General features: G+C 39.1%; 1 protein-coding gene across 2 annotated transcripts; it reads right to left on the bottom strand.

Annotated features, from left to right (window-relative positions):
* Nucleotides 1-2383: 2383 nt before the first annotated feature.
* FAM241A (family with sequence similarity 241 member A) lies at nucleotides 2384-16986 on the bottom strand. Of its 2 annotated transcripts, none has more exons than XM_081332065.1 (2): nucleotides 15448-16986; nucleotides 2384-5195 (listed from the first exon to the last, which is right to left on the bottom strand). In XM_081332065.1, the coding sequence occupies exons 1-2, from the start codon at nucleotides 15640-15642 to the stop codon at nucleotides 4950-4952; spliced, it is 441 nt and encodes a 146-aa protein (XP_081188191.1). In that variant the 5' UTR covers nucleotides 15643-16986; the 3' UTR covers nucleotides 2384-4949. The 2 variants fall into 2 exon arrangements, 1 of the variants encoding a protein (XP_081188191.1); XR_014027027.1 differs by lacking the exon at nucleotides 15448-16986 and adding an exon at nucleotides 14626-15415 and having other exon boundaries at nucleotides 4955-5195.
* Between the last annotated feature and the right edge of the window lie 407 nt (nucleotides 16987-17393).

The raw sequence follows: 17393 nt of genomic DNA, 5'->3' as shown, positions 1-17393 counted from the left end.
TATTTTTGTATTTGTAAACTTTCATAATATTTTTGCAAAAACATATTAGAATGTAGTAACCACGAAATAGATAGATACATAGTTTATCCAACTGTAGTCAGTAAGTGGAAAAAGTCTTCTAGGAAAAAGGCAGTGGTAAGTCACTACTGCATTGTTGCCAAGAAAACTATATGAATATTGTCATGAAGTCATTAGGAGGAAAGCTCATTTTTAAATAAACATTCTTAAAGAAAATACTCCACAACTTATCCATTTTCACAAATGTCCAATTAAAACAAAAATAAATGCCCTGAACAGGTATAACAATCTTGGTTGTCTTGAATGCTTCTTGGTTGTTTTGATTTAGTTCAAAATATCAATATGCTGGACTTGGGAAGCATCTAAATGTTTTGAGTGTGTGTGTAATATATAATTATAGTAATATATTTTTCCTCTTGGTACATAAATTTTCTTTAGATAGCATACAAATTTAAGGAATCTGCTGATTGTATATTTTATTCAAAGAAATTACCTTTCAACAGCTCAACATTCAGTGAAGTTGCACATAGTCACTCAAATAATTAAAATTTAACATGTGTAATATTAATCACATATTAGAAATTCTGACTTATGTTTATGCAGTTTTCCTAAGAAGCATGTTCACTGCATTTAATGAGATGAAAAGTGCATAAATACTGTATGCCTGGTTTTCCAACGTGACCATTCGATAACATAATATTGAGAAGATATCTATTGGAGTATTTTTACATGTAGTCCTCATTTAGCAACCACATTGTGACAGGCAACTTGGTTGTTAAGTGAAGTGGTTGCTACGTAAAACTGTGACTGTGCTTTGATCAGCTTTCCTTTGCTTTATAGACTTGCGAGGATTGTTCAGTTACATTTTCATCACTGTCCTAACCACAAATGGTCCCTAAATGAGGCAATCACTAAATGAGGATTACCTGTACGCAAGCAGAATGAGTTTTATTATTCATTTCCTATAGAATCAGCAATGTAGTTCTTTTAATTTTTTGATTATATTTTTTAGAAAATATTAAAGTTCCTTGTCTGACTACAAGTCCTCGACTTATGATCACAATTGAGCCCAAAATTTCTGTTGTTAAGTGAGACATTTGTTAAATGAGTTTGCCCCATTTTATGACTTCTGTTGCCACAGTTGTTAAATGAATCATTGAAGTTGTTAAGTTAGTAACACGGTTGTAAAGTGAATCTGGCTTCCCCATTGACTTTGCTTGTCAGAAGGTTGCAAAAGGGATCATATGACCTTGGGAAACAGCAACAGTCTTAAGTATGAATCAGTCATCAAGCATCTAAATTTTGATCAAATAATCATGGGGATGCTTCAAAGGTCATAACTGTGAAAAACAGTCATAAGTCAATATTAATACAATTAATACAAAAAGCTGCCTTGTACCATTCTAGCTAATTTGTCCTTATAGATCAAGGCAATCTTCTTCAACTAGAAGTTCTCCAAGGTCTCAGGCGCAACAGAACTTCTCTTTCTTAGCCTGTTCATTGGAGATGTCATGTTTTTCACTATACAACAAGCTTACATTCTACTGCTAAGCTACGATCCTAATCCAGAATAAGATATAAGGATCTAAATTTTATTCCATTGCCATTGCATTCAAAGGGATTGGATAAGTGAAAACAGTCAAATAGATCTAGAGTTATAAGTTCCCTCCTCACACCCCATGTTTCTATTAGAACATAAGTAAAATCATTTTGCTATCTTCCACATAAGATTTACCTCCACCATTTGTCATGGGCATGCGTACCTTTCTTGGACATCTATATAAAACAACCAATAAAAGGCATCATAAAAAAGACAGTTCCTTGTTTTTCCTAAAACAAGAACAGGAAGTCCTCAACTTACAACCACAATTGAGCTGCAAAATTTCTGTTGTTAAGTGAGACATTTGATAATTGATTTTTGCCCCATTTTATGACCTTCCTTGCAAAAGTTGTTAAGTGAATCATTGCAGTTGATCAGTTAGAAATCCAGTTGTTAAGTGAATCTGACTTTCCCATTGACTTTGTCAGAAGGTTGCAAAAGGTGATCACGTGACCCCTGGACACTGCAACTGTCATAAATATGAACCAATTGCCAGGCATTCAAATTTTAATCACATGACCATAAGGATGCTACAGCAGTTGTAAGTGTGAAAAACAGACATAACTCACTTTTTCAGTGCAATTGTATCTTTGAATTGTCACTAAATGAACTGTTTTAAGTTGAGGACTAACCTGTAATTTCTAGTTATTGGAAATAATGTTTTTTAACAAAAACCTTCAGAATACAACTATGCCTTTTGAAGGTCCTATTTTACTAAAGATATTTCATTATAAATTTTCATTAATTTAAAAAATCAGACAAAAGCAATGTTTAAACCAAAAGAAAATTTATTTTTAAAAACCTGAATTTGTAGAAGCATAATTTCATACAAACACTTCTGAGGAAATAATTCAATATTAAAACCATTCTAGGTGTTACATTTTTCAGAGCAAATCCTTATCTGTGATCAGAAAATACTTTCAAAAGAATCTGTGAGGTTACCAGATTCGATGCCTGGTTGCATCTTCCTGAACAGTATACCTAATCCTGTTCCCCCCATCTGGTAGCATATTTTGACACGTAAAGAGCTTCAGCAGGGATTATTGACAACTAAACCATAGTGCATGGCTCTTCAGTATACTGTACAGTCAAGAATTCATATAAAATAGTATTTGCTCCATTCCTTTCCAAAACATATTAGATTTAAAAATAGTAGAATGGTAATAATTGAAGATCAAAAGATCAGATTTTTCATTTAAGAACCATTTCAAAATCATTGTAAATGGGCCAAATGATGGGCTCTAAATAAACATTCACACACCCACAGTATATATTATATACACATGCTACAGGTTTGAACTGAGTAGTTATTTGAAAATCATTTGAAAGTCATTCTTAGGATACTTGCACTTACTTCATCACCAATAACAGTTTTTTAAAAAATTAGTTTTCTGAATACCTATAAAGGCATTCTTTAGGTTCTAAAATTGGAGCACAATCTTGCCCCTAAAAAAGGATATAGAATTTAACACCCAGCTATACTGATTGCAAAGAGAAGCATCTTTGTATATGGTTTTTCTGCATATATTCTGACATTTCATTGAAACACATAAGCCTGCTTCTTCTCACAAAATGAATAAGAACTTTCAGATATCTATTAGTGAGCTGTAACAGCCATGCAGTATCAATAATCCTGATTCTGTACATTGTTTAGATAGGGTCATATCAACAGAACAAGTGATATTTTTAAAGTCTACAACAAAATAAATTGACAAGTTTTAATTTTAAAAAAATCTTTTCAATGAACTACATGAATAAAAAGTAAAAACTGATGACTCATTAATGAAATAAAAATTAACTATTAAAAGAGAGGCTGGAATTTCTCTTAAATTTAAATAACGAAAGCAAATTTCAGCTACAAATATCCTACTTAGAACAGCTAAAGTAAAAAGGAAAATTATATTACCATAAATAACAAATATTATGAAAGCTAGTTTTTGTCCAGTGGTGATCTTCCTTTTGCCTATAAACCGTTGATCTAGTGTAGGATATTGTTGTGTGGATATTTTCCTACATATTTCTTCAAAAATCTGTACCATACTTTGAACAGTAGAAAAATGACACAATAGTCTTGCAGATAAAAAGGAATCTCCAAATTTTACTTTTACATTGGATTCTTGCTATGGTAAACATGGCAAAAAGAACTTTTTATTTGTGGATTGAATTTGTTTGGCAATGCATTTCTATAGTTGTGATGGATAATTTATTATCCCAATTTTGCCCCACAAAAAATTCCACTTGGTAAATCAATGTAATCACCATACTTTTAAGATACACAAAGAGCTTCACTAAAAAAAATTCAGTGGGGTTCTAGAGTTGCACAATAGATACTGACTTAACAGAGTAACAGAAAACATGGCTTTGAGGAGGAATTGTGCAAGCTGTTTTTATCAACTACATTCTCCATGGTTCTTAAATAACTTAAATAACAGTGCAGCATTTATGATCTAACAGGTTCTCTGCAGTGAATATTCACATTGTAAAGTAAACTTGATAAAGAATGTTTATAATATTTTTGGCTCAATACATATCAGTCCTTGATTTTATAACTAGGAAATGTATTTATTTCTTCTCCCCAAAATACTCATTTAAAAGGGAAGATATGGACAATTTCAGAAAAAATACTTTATGTAGCTTGCTCTTATAATGTGTTTGCAGAGACTGCACATAAAATAATTAAACTGAGATAAATTAGGAGAAGTCCATTAAAAAGAAAGGAAGAATCCTAATTTATTTCCAGAGAAAGCTTTTTTATAAGTACACACATAATAAAAAATGAAATTAAAAATCACCAGATTTACTGTCACGTCTAAGAACTTTTAGACTGACATTTTTCTGATACACTTACAAGTCATTAAGATGAGTTCCTAAAGAACTCACTAAAGAAATTTGCAAAGAGATTTACAAGGTGATAAAAAATCATACAACACAAGAGCTCATAAAATTGGCTTTTTAACCTTTAGTTTTAATATAAAAGGTATTTTTTGAAAACTGTTGTTGCATGAATATAAAAGCACCATTCATATAATGAAAAGTATGTTTGTATCTCCAAACTTCTTAAAATTAGAATTTTTCCACTTAGTAATAGGATTTACGGTAGTAAATGAATGATTTGACTACACTGCCTCATACTGAGAATATTTTACTCACTTATTCATGACAGATAAGAATGTTTTTTTCTTTTTAAATTACAAAGATTGGACGAAAACCCCCCCCCATGCAAACATTTAATGGCTACATAATATTTAGCACAATAGTTAGTAGTAATGCCATTCTTGTTCAGCTAAATATGTAAATCCATGAATATATGAAATAGTCTATCCAGTATATTTTATTGCTGAACATATATAATAACAAGGCACAGGACAGCCACTAATCCAAGAGCTTGTAGTCCAAGAAACCACAGCATAACCCAGAAGAACAGGATTATTACAGGTTCTACAATCCTTTCTCCAAAATACATCCTTGTGAATCCTATTCTTATGAGGCTTTTATTGAGTTCACCAAAGAGAGTCCCCATCTTTTTATAGTCATCAGTAACTGATTCAGTGTCATTTTCCCTTTCTTCTTGTAGCACCTAGAATTAAAAGAGAACAAAGATTACTAATCTATCTATATATATAAAAACCTGTGATAGTAATTCTGCTTTTTAAAATGCAACCTTGCATGCAAAAATAGCTTTAATTTTTTTCCTTTTTTTATTGAAAAGTTTTTCAGTACATTTTATCTTTAACAAAACAAAATCCCTCCCAACCCCCCCTTCCCAACCCACCCCAGCCCTCCCTCCCTCCCCTTCCCCCCTCCCCGACTTCCCAGAGCTAAATACAAGGTATAAAAGTAAAAACAATCATAATCTACCATATGCTAACGACAATAAATTATTAAGTCTATCGCACTTTAACTCTTGTAAAATGACTACAAGCAATATAAATATCACATCAATACTTATTCAAATGCTAAATGAAACTTTTTAGTCCCATATTTATTTATTCTGGATGTAATCAATCCATTTTTCCACTCCACAATATATCTCTGTTGCGAATGGTCTTTCAAATACGTTGAGATCTTTGCCATTTCCGCCAGGTTAGAAACTTTTAGAGTCCATTCTTCCATAGTTGGCAGTTCTTCCTTCTTCCAATATTGCCCTACTAAAAGTCTTGCTGCCGTAATTAAATTCAACATCAACTTAGTGTCCACAACAGTAGTGTCTGTAATAATACCCAGTAAGAACAATTGCGGACAAAACTTTATCCTTCTCTTAAATATCTTCTGCATATTCCACCAAATTTTGATCCAAAAAGCTTTAACCTTTTTACAGGTCCACCATATATGAAAATACGTTGCATCTTCACCACCACACCTCCAACATTTAGGCTGGTAGTTCGGATACATACTTGCTAATTTTTTGGGATCTAAATGCCATCTATAAAACATTTTATAAAAATTCTCTCTTAAATTTTGAGCTTGTGTAAATTTTACATTTCTCACCCAAATCTTTCCCCAAGTATCCATTGTAATAACTTCTTGAAAATTCTGAGCCCACTTTATCATACAATCTTTAACAAGTTCTGTCTCTGAATCAATTTCTATCAGTGCAATTTTTTTCCTAAAGGGTAATAATCTGAAATATTTTGTCAAGATTAACTAGCTCTGTTTTATATTATTAAACAATTATCTTTTTTCAATAGTATTGTTATGCTGTCATATAACCAAATTAATATGCTATAACATGGCTCAGGGGTTAAAGACGTTGAGCTTGTCACCAGGAGCGGACAGCCCAGGTCCAAGGCCCAGCACCACGCAATCAGGTGAGCTCCTGTTCACCTAGCAATTCAAAAGTATTCAAATGCAAGTAGATTAATAGGTACCACTTCGATGGGAAGGTAACAACATTCCATGCGCCTTTGGCGTATAGCCCATGCTGACCACATGAATATAGAAAATGTCTTTGGACAACACTGGCTTTCTTGGCCAAGAAACAGAGATGGGCACTGTGCCCTAGACTGGACAGGGAAACCTTATATATGAAATATCTTTACTCTCCAATCTGTTTCAGTCATTTCAGCTCCTACATAAAGTACTAGCTTGCACTTGTATGGATATATTATATGAAATTTAATTCTTTATACAGTATTTATCTTTTTACTCTAAGAAAGTACAGTATGGCTTTCCACCTTCTAGCAATAATGCTCAACTGTACCACATGGGTCATAGACTAGAAAGGTTCTTTTTATCTCATTGTCCTCTTTAGTCTGTTAATAGGACTATAAAGGTAAAGGTAAAGGTTCCCCCGCACATGCGTGCTAGTCTTTTCTGACTCTAGGGGCCGGTGCTCATCTCTGTTTCAAAGCCGAAGAGCCAGCACTTGTCCAAGGACGTCTCTGTGGTCATGTGGCCGGCATGACTAGATGCCAAAGGTGCACGGAACGCTGCTAGGTTGGCAGAAGCTGGGACGAGTAACAGGCGCTCACTGTTATGCGGCACTCGGGATTCGACCCGCCAAACTGCCGACCTTCTGATCGACAAGCTCAGCATCCTAACCCACTGAGCCACCGCGTCCCTTACTAATAGGACTATAGGACTGACTAATAGATGCAAATTTAATTGTTTCTTCATATAGCTAAATCCTATACAATCCTATACATTTCAATGGTAAGATTTTTTTAAATAGATGAGTAATGCAATCACTAAATGATTTTGGCTAATGTTTATCATTATTACTCTTCAATTAATCACTCATCCAGTGACCATTCAAACTTGCAAAAGCACTCAACAAGTGGTACTTATGACTGCACCATGGTTCTGATTCTGGCCATCATAGCATCCTCACAGCACATGATCATGATTTGGATGCTTGGCAACTGCCTCACACTAATGATGCTTATAGTGTCCCGCAGTCATGGAATTGGCATTTGCAAACTCCCCTGTCAACTTCCCACAAGTAAAGTCAATAGAGAAGCTGGCAGGAAAAGTCACATGTCACTCCTTCTTCCCTAAGGAGTTGAGCTATGGAGTACAAGATACTCTGTAGCACATGCACCCACCTGCAGTATCCCCCTGCATTTTGTAGTACATGCCCACCTCCCCTTGTTAGTACTCTCCCCTGCCATTCCTCCTACAGTGCCACAGCACCCATCTGCCTACCTCCATAGCACTTATCTACCTACAAGCTTGCTTGCAAGCCTCCCAGGACTTGTGGCTTCCTGCCAACTATTCCATTAAATTTGCTTGCTGAAAGCTGGTAGGAAATTGCAAATTGTAGTCATGTGAGGTGTTCACTTCATGACAGAAATGAGGACTGCTGGGATTGCTGTTGCTAAGCAATGCAGTAATGTGACATCACATTTTATGACCACATTGCTCAGTGATAGAAATTCTGGTTCCAATCATAACTTGAGAACTACCTGTAGACCTTCCTTGCCATTTTGAACTAAAGTTTCTTCCTTAATGGCAGACATAAAACTAATATACCACTTAAACAATAAAACATGCAGATACTATCAAATCATTACAGTCATAGACCAACAAGAAAAACACAGAGACACACTGGCACCGTTCCCTTTCTCTGCTTTGTACAGGACTAATGTAGGTAATTTGATCTGGCCCAAATAATTAGTATTTTTTTTAATAGCTTTGAGTCAGAGTTGACTCCTAGCAACTGCCTGGACTAGTCTTTGAAACTGGCTTGCCTTTGCCTGAGAAAATGACTGGCCCAAAGTCACCCAAAAGCCTAGTGCCTTAACCACTACATCAGATTGGTTCTCAGTTGGTTAACAGCATTGGACAACAAAGTACCTCTTTGAAGCTGCAGCTGGCTATCTCTGCATTACACGCTTATATAACTACTTCACTTAGTGGCTATCATGTACATGCACACAGAGATTGTTGGGAAGTGTCTTTTGAAGCAGCCAAATAAAGCTTGTAAAGAATTAGACTATTTTAAGAATTTGAAAAGAGGCACTTTGTACATGCTCCTGTGTTGCAAAGCATTACTTTTTAAGACTGTTTAGAACAGATGTTTAATACTTTGTAATCAGTTTAAACAAGACCTTTCAGGGCATGTGGGGGGCCCCAAAAAGAGTTTACTGAAATCCAGAAAAGCAGTTTCCTATGTGTCTAAAGAATTTTTCCAAACTATTTCAAAAGAGCCCTAATTTGAAAATTCCAATTGAGTAATTTAAATGCATCTGCAGTTATGTGGGAAGTACTCAGAGAAAGGAAGCTTCTATACATCTAGGACACATTTAAGAGACCTTTTAGAGGACAGAGCAAAGGCAGGAAATTAAGAAAAGAGACTTGGAAATAACAGTACCAATTTAACATAAATTACAAACCCATTGCTCCAACTGATTTCACACAAATTTTGAATGAGTGTTAAGTGTTAGGAGCGTTAAGAAATAAGTTTTCCTTTTTATAGCTGGATATGTGGATATATGATATGGTACATGATTATTCTATTTTAAAACAAGTTCTAACAATGCAGTCAAGATGCATTATTGTTAAAATTTAAGTCTTAATGTAAAAATTGAATAGAATACACTTTTTCTTTCTATATTAGAATATATTTTAACCACAAGTCTAGTCATTTTAGAGCTATCTTAAGATGTTTATTTTAGATATTGTGTAACACTTCTGCTTTCGAGACAAACCGTGCACTACAATTACCAAATATTGTGGTCAAATACACAGAAACTGCCTGTAATTGTTAGGTGTGAAGATATAATATCAAATGAACTAATTTAATTCTTATAAGCAACTCAAATGAAATCAGCACTTAGTCATGAAGATAATGGTCCAGTAACAGAATTGAGAACAAATGTAGGTCAAGGAATCTTGACCTTACTGGAGTACAGTGAATAACTGAATAACTGAAACATTCCTGTACAAATTTACTCAAACGTGTTAGGATTTCATATTCTTTATTCCAGGAAGGTTAGTTTTAATTAGTCTGCTAAAAAGAAAAAACAGAATAGGCCCTGTAATAACTTAAAATGAATTTTAGGTGTATACTATCCAGGATGCTTTTTATTTCAGTTTTACTTTACAAGGCTTCAGTAATTAAGGGTATATAACAAAAGATGTAATTTTGTTCATAGTAAATAGAAATGTTATATACATTTGTGTAGCACATTGAGATCTAAAGAGCAAAAAGTAATACAAAGTACCCTTAATTGGAGTAAATATCTATTTCCATAGGAACTGTGAAATGAAGGATGTACTTGGGAAATAATTTCACTTCCTGAACCACCAAGCTTGTAACATATTTATATTAATTTTATTTAATTAATATAAACATATTTACATTAATTAATTTGCAGTACTTCATGGATTACTGCCTTGTCGTGGCGAAGGGGCTTGTGTAATTCAATGAAGCTATGAGCTATGCCGTGCAGGGCCACCCAAGACGGACAGGTCATAGCAGAGAGTTCTGACAAAACGTGATCCACTGGAGAAGGAAATGGCAACCCACTCCAGTATCTTTGCCATGGACAGTACCAAAAGGCAAAAAGATATGACACTGGAAGATGAGCCCCTCAGGTCGGAAGGCATCCAATATGCTACTGGGGAAGAGCAGAGGGCTAGTACTAGTAGCGCCAGAAAGAATGAAGCGACTGGGCCAAAGCCGAAAGGACGCTCAGCTGAGGATGTGTCTGGTGGTGAAAGGAAAGTCCGATGCTGTAAAGATTTTTTCTCCATAGGAACCTGGAATGTAAGATCCATGAATCAAGGAAAGCTGGATGTGGTCAAACAAGAGATGACAAGACTGAACATCGACATCTTAGGTATCAGCGAACTAAAATGGACAGGAATGGGTGAATTTAATTCAGATGACCATCAGGTATACTACTGCGGGCAAGAATCCCTCAGAAGAAATGGAGTAGCCTTCATAGTCAATAAAAGAGTAGGAAAAGCAATACTGGGATACAATCCTCCAAATGACAGAATGATCTCAGTTCGAATCCAAGGCAAACCATTCAATATCACAGTAGTCCAAGTCTATGCCCCAACCACCAGTGCTGAAAAGGATGAAATTGACCGGTTCTAAGAAGCCCTACAGCACCTTATAGAACTAACACCAAAAAATCATGTCCTTATCATCATGGGGGATTGGAATGCTAAAGTAGGAAGCCAAAAGATAACTGGAATAACAGGCAAGTTTGGCCTTGGAGTACAAAATGAAGCAGGGCACAGGCTGATAGAATTTTGTCAAGAGAATACGATGGTCATAGCAAACACTCTTTTCCAACAACCCAAGAGACGACTCTACACATGGACATCACCAGACGGTCAACACAGAAATCAGATTGACTATATGCTCTGCAGCCAAAGATGGAGAAGCTCTATACAGTCAGTAAAAACAAGACCAGGAGCTGACTGTGGCTCAGACCATGAGCTTCTCCTTGCAAAGTTTAGGCTTAAACTGAAGAAAGTAGGGAAAAGCACTAGGCCACTCAGGTATGAATTAAATCATATCCCTGTTGAATATACAGTAGAGGTGACAAATAGATTTAAGGAATTAGATCTGATAGACAGAGTGCCTGAAGAACTATGGACAGAGGTTCGCGAAATTGTACAACAGGTAGCAACCAAAACCATCCCAAAGAAAAAGAAATGCAAGAAAGCAAAATGGCTGTGTGAGGAAGCTTTGCAAATAGCTGAGGAAAGGAGGGAAGCGAAAGGCAAGGGAGAAATACATAGATATGCCCAATTGAATGCAGAATTCCAGAGAATAGCTAGAAGAGATAAGAATGCCTTCTTAAATGAACAGTGCAAAGAAATAGAAGAAAACAATAGAATAGGGAGGACCAGAGATCTTTTCAAGAAAATTGGAGAGATGAAGGGAACGTTTAATGCAAAAATGGGCATGATAAAGGACCAAAATGGCAGGGACCTAACAGAGGCAGAAGAGATTAAGAAGAGGTGGCAAAATTACACAGAAGAACTATACAAGAATGAGCTTAACGTCCCAGATAATCACAATGAGGTGGTCACTGACCTCGAGCCAGACATCCTAGAATGTGAAGTGAAGTGGGCCTTAGAAAAGCTGAGCAACAACAAAGCTAGTGGAGGTGACAGTATTCTAGCTGAGCTATTCAAAATCTTAAAAGACAATGCAGTAAAAGTGCTACACTCAATTTGCCAGCAAATTTGGAAAACTCAACAGTGGCCGCAGGATTGGAAAAGATCAGTTTACATTCCAATTCCAAAGAAAGGCAGTGCCAAAGAATGTTCAAACTATCGCACCATTGCACTCATTTCTCATGCTAGTAAAGTCATGCTTAAAATCCTACAAGCTAGACTTCAGCAGTATGTGGATTGAGAACTACCAGAAGTACAGGCAGGATTTCGAAGAGGCAGAGGAACTAGAGATCAAATTGCCAACATACGCTGGATCATGGAGAAAGCTAGGGAGTTCCAGAAAAACATCTACTTCTGCTTCATTGACTATGCTAAAGCCTTTGATTGTGTGGATCATAACAAACTGTGGCAAGTTCTTAAAGAGATGGGAGTACCAGACCATCTTATTTGTCTCTTGAGAAACCTATATGTGGGTCAAGAAGCAACAGTGAGAACTGGACATGGAACCACTGATTGGTTCAAAATTGGGAAAGGAGTCCGGCAAGGATGTATACTGTCGCCCTGCCTATTTAACTTATATGCAGAGCACATCATGAGAAAGGCAGGGCTAGATGAATCAAAAGTTGGAATTAAGATTGCCGGAAGAAATATCAACAACCTAAGATACGCAGATGATACCACTCTAATGGCAGAAAGTGAAGAGGAACTAAAGAGCCTCTTGTTGCGGGTGAAGAAGGAGAGTGCAAAACCTGGGTTGAAACTTAACATTAAGAAAACCAAGATCATGGCATCTGGCCCTCTCAATTCCTGGCAAATAGATGGGGAAGAAATGGAGGTACTGACAGATTTTATTTTCCTGGGCTCCAAGATCACTGCAGATGGGGACTGTAGCCAAGAAATTAAAAGACGCTTGCTCCTGGGGAGGAAAGCCATGGCAAATCTAGACAGCACACTAAAAAGCAGAGACATCACCCTGTCAACAAAAGTGCGTATAGTCAAGGCTATGGTCTTCCCAGTTGCAATGTATGGCAGTGAAAGGTGGACCATAAGAAAGGCTGAGCGCCAAAGAATTGAGGCCTTTGAACTATGGTGCTGGAGAAGACTCCTGCGAGTCCCTTGGACTGCAAGGCGATCAAACCGGTCAGTCCTAGAGGAGATCAATCCCGACTGCTCTTTAGAAGGCCAGATCCTGAAGCTAAAACTCAAATACTTTAGCCACCTAATGAGAAGGAAGGACTCACTGGAGAAGAGCCTAATGCTGGGAAAGATCGAGGGCAATAGAAGAAGGGGACGACAGAGAATGAGGTGGCTGGATGGAGTCACTGAAGCAGTAGGCGTGAGCTTAAATGGACTCCAGAAGATGGTAGAGGACAGGAAGGCCTGGAGGAAAGTTGTCCATAGGGTCGCGATGGGTCGGACACGACTTCGCAGCTAACAACAACAACTTTTAAAAATCAATTATTTAATAATGTCCTTGAAACATCTGCTCAGAGGTGGAAATTGTATCACAGTATTGTATAATTTTGAAACTACAGATGCCAGGTGTTTATTCTCTTTAATAAGTGCGTTCTGAAAATTATAGCCTCAAAGAAAATAAAATCTGCTAGGATATTAAATAATTAAAATAGAAAAGTTTAGCTGGAGCAAGTACCATACTAACATAGAAATTAAATCTCTTTTAATTTGGGGGGTGCTGTGTTTATTTGCAAAATTTGATGTTTTCTTCAATTTGGTAAGTGATTATCTTCCCATCACTTTGAATAAAATGGAATTCAGCTCTTTGAGCCACTCGCTCTTGGGACTAGTACAAACTAAGGATTATCATATGTGGATGAAGATCTTTGCAGAGAAATTCTATTTCACATAGTCTAATTGTTTACTTTGCACATTGTATACCTCTGCCATTAACAGTGAAATAGAGAAACTTAACAAAAACAATATATTTAAGAGTATTTAGGAGTTTTATGTGAAATATTCTGTTTTCTAATGTTTAGGTAAAGGTAAAGGTTCCCCCGCACATGTGTGCTAGTCGTTTCCAACTCTAGGGGCCGGTGCTCATCTCCGTTTCAAAGCCGAAGAGCCAGCGCTTGTCCGAGGACGTCTCCGTGGTCATGTGGCCAGCATGACTAGACGCCAAAGGCGCACGGAACGGTGTTACCTTCCCACCGTAGAGGTCCGTATTTTTCTACTTACATTTTTACGTGCTTTCGAACTGCTAGGTTGGCAGAAGCTGGGGCGAGTAACAGGCGCTCACTCTGTTACGTGGCACTTGGGATTCGACCCGCCAAACTGCCGACCATCTGATCGACAAGCTCAGCGTCCTAACCCACTGAGCCACCGCGTCCCTCTAATGTTTAGGATCAAATAAAAACAGAATGAATTTACAACTGCTTTTGTTTAACTGTAATAACAATCTCAATCAAATTTTGGAGACTGTCACTCATGCACTTTATTGCTTCATGATTGACTTATTGCAGTGCATCTGTTTAGAGATTTTGAAGATTAGCCAAGGTCAGTGGGATGCTGGCACCTGCTTAGTGTGAGAACATTCCGAACTCTTAGTGTTATCTCTGTCCATTTTTTCAAGTCATACTTGTGAGACTTAATTCTAATTATATGAGAATCTGTACATTCATTATTCAAATATTCATACTGTTCTTAGCAAAATATTCCAAGCACCCCTCCAGAAATCATAAGTACAGATACCTGAATGATGTGGCATCTTAGCTTAGGCTTATTATTATGCTAAGCATTTCTTCTCTCTGTGTGTGTTTTATTCTTTTTAAATTTTTATGGACATGAAAACTCCCTTTTAAAAAGGTCAACATTTCAATGAAATTCTCATTGGCAAGTGTGGAATTGTTACACGTTAGTCGTGATATGACTGTTTATTATACATTTATTCAACAACCTACTGAATTTCTTACACGTCTATCTCCAGGGAAAACATCAGAGGCCTCTGGAGTGGGTAGGACAAGCTGCAAAGGATGCTGAGGAATGATACAGTGATGGGTTACAGTCTAAGACAGCAACATCAAATATTCTCAAAGACATGAAATTTAAAGACACCTAAACAGGAGACTGAGAAGAAAAAAGCAATTAAATGTCAATACAGAATAGTTTTATAATGTGATGTTGCAGAACTTCCTGATTTTCTTTTTAAAACAATCAAATGTCCAGTCTGAGAAACAGTTCACAAGTAGGAAATAATCCTACTCCTACATAATAAAAATGTATCTAACAATATCAAAATGATCATGTTGTGCACGTTTTTCTTCACCCCAAACTGGGCAAGAAGACAATTCCATTATGCTTAGACGAAGTTTTCATGCTCTCCAGGAGCCTCTTCCCAACTTAACCAGGCAAAGGAGAAACTCAGATGCAACGCTGCCCTATTGTGGGGAAAAATGCTTGCTCTCGTTCTCCCAGAATGGGAGGAAAAAACACTTCGCCGCCGAGCTACAACACTGCGGCTCTGCCAGAAGGGGAGCGGATTACTGGGTCTGGCTGCCTCGTGCAAGTACGGTAGGTGTGTCGTTCCTCACACACACACAAGCCCCATTTCCCTCATGTCGGCACGGGAAGGCAAGAGCGGAACAAAGGCCTCGCGGTCCGGATTCCCTAAACCGACTCCCCCGACCTGGTCCCCTTTCCCCAGGAAAGTGAGACTCCGTGACACACCACCCGGCGATGCTTGACACGCGTCTCCGGCAAGTCGCCGCTTCTCACGAGAGCTTCTTGACGCTCACCTGCTGCTGCTGCGGCTTGTCCTCGTCCCCCGCCAGAGGCAGCGAGGAATGGGGGGGCTGTTGCTGCCGCCGCCGCTTGTGCCGGGATGCGCCCCCTCTGCCCCTTAAGGGCGGCAACGACGGCGCCGATTCCCGTTCCCATTCGCTTGCAAAGAGGTACTCGGGGGGCAGCAGCAGTTCCTCGGTCGAGCCCATGGCCGTCACCGCCCGTCCTGGTCCCGGCGGCTCCGAAAGCGGAGGGCCTCAGTACGGGCACCCCGCGCGGCTGCGGGTCGCTCCGGCGTCGTCGCGCTTGGCGGGCGGGCGGGCGGGCGGAGGCAGCGCGCGGCTGACCCCCCCAGCCTGCCGGCAAACAGCAGCTCTGGCCTGGCAGGGCGTGCCTCAAAGGCTGTCACGGGTTTGGCGGGAGGCAGGGGGAAGGAAGGAAGAAAGGAAGGAGGGAGGGAGAGACGGAGGGAAGGCGGGTAACGGATGTGTGTGAGGGAAAGAGCGGCGCGGGAACTGCGGCGTGGCAGAGGGGAGTTTGTCGTGGGGAAACGTGGGCGCTCGAAGACGAGAGAAAGACGCGGTGCACGTTTGAACTGCCGTTTTTCGTTGCACCTTTAAAGCTGCCTTTATAAAATCCCCGCCCCTGAGATGGAAGGGTGGGAGGGGCTTTTCGCCTCTTGGTAATGTCGGCCCGCCCGCTCTTTGTGAGGGGAAAAAGCAGGTGAAAGTGTTGTTTGTGTAAATGTCACGCTGTGGCTTTCTGCCTAGACTTTTATCTTTCGCTCTAATACCTCCGTTTCTACAGGCTAAACCGAGAAGGGGGTGCAGTCAGGACTGGATTTGCAGAGTTTGAAGAGAGTCCTTTCTGCTTCTCTACCCAGAACGCCTGCCACGGAAGGCTAGCCTTTTGGCAGGCTTTGTGTCGATGCTAGATAACTGGAATGCAGACGGTAATCATCTGGAATAACTGGATAACTGGAATCCAGACGATCACCAACGTATTAGCTCTTACACCAATTAGTGCCAGGTAGGGAGCAGCTTCTAGCCAACCTTGGCTGATGTCTTGAAGCTATGCTGGCTTGAAACCGGATATCGCAGGACTCGGAAGTTAAAAAGAAAATACCTAGAAGAAAGTAATATCAAATCATTTCCATATCGATGTCTGTGAAATCCACCAGAGGTTTTTGTTTAACCAAATGCTGCACAAGGTTTCAGCTTCTTCAGGAGCAGAAGAGTGGCAGAAATAAAATAGCAGAAAAATCTCTGAGCACATGATCAATTGGTAAATATCTTACTAGAACTTTGGCATCCCAGCTTCTGCCAACCTAGCAGTTCGAAAGCAGGTAAGAATGCAAGTAGAAAAATAGGGACCACTACGGTGGGAAGGTAACAGCGTTCCATGCACCTTTGGTGTCTAGTCATGCTGGTCACATGACCATGGAGACGTCCTCGGACAAGCGCTGGCTCTTCGGCTTTGAAACGGAGATGAGTAGTCCAAGTCTATGCCCCAACCACCAATGCTGAAGAGGATGAAATTGACTGGTTCTATGAAGCCCTACATAAGGGATGCGGTGGCTCAGTGGGTTAGGACGCTGAGCTTGTCGATCAGAAGGTCAGCAGTTTGGCGGGTCGAATCCCGAGTGCCGCGTAACAGAGTGAGCGCCTGTTACTCGTCCCAGCTTCTGCCAACCTAGCAGTTCGAAAGCACGTAAAAAATGCAAGTAGAAAAATAGGGACCACTACGGTGGGAAGGTAACAGCGTTCCGTGCGCCTTTGGCGTCTAGTCATGCCGGCCACATGACCACGGAGACGTCCTCGGACAAGCGCTGGCTCTTTGGCTTTGAAACGGAGATGAGCACCGGCCCCTAGAGTCGGAAACGACTAGCACACATGTGCGGGGGAACCTTTACCTTTACTTATGAAGCCCTACAGCACCTTATAGAACTAACACCAAAAAA

Source organism: Vipera berus, assembly GCF_964194415.1.
Source record: "Vipera berus genome assembly, chromosome: 7".
In the NCBI taxonomy this organism is placed as follows: Eukaryota; Metazoa; Chordata; class Lepidosauria; order Squamata; family Viperidae; genus Vipera; species Vipera berus.
The sequence above is the reverse complement of the archived record's forward strand: the minus strand, read 5'-3'. Positions and strand labels throughout refer to the sequence as shown.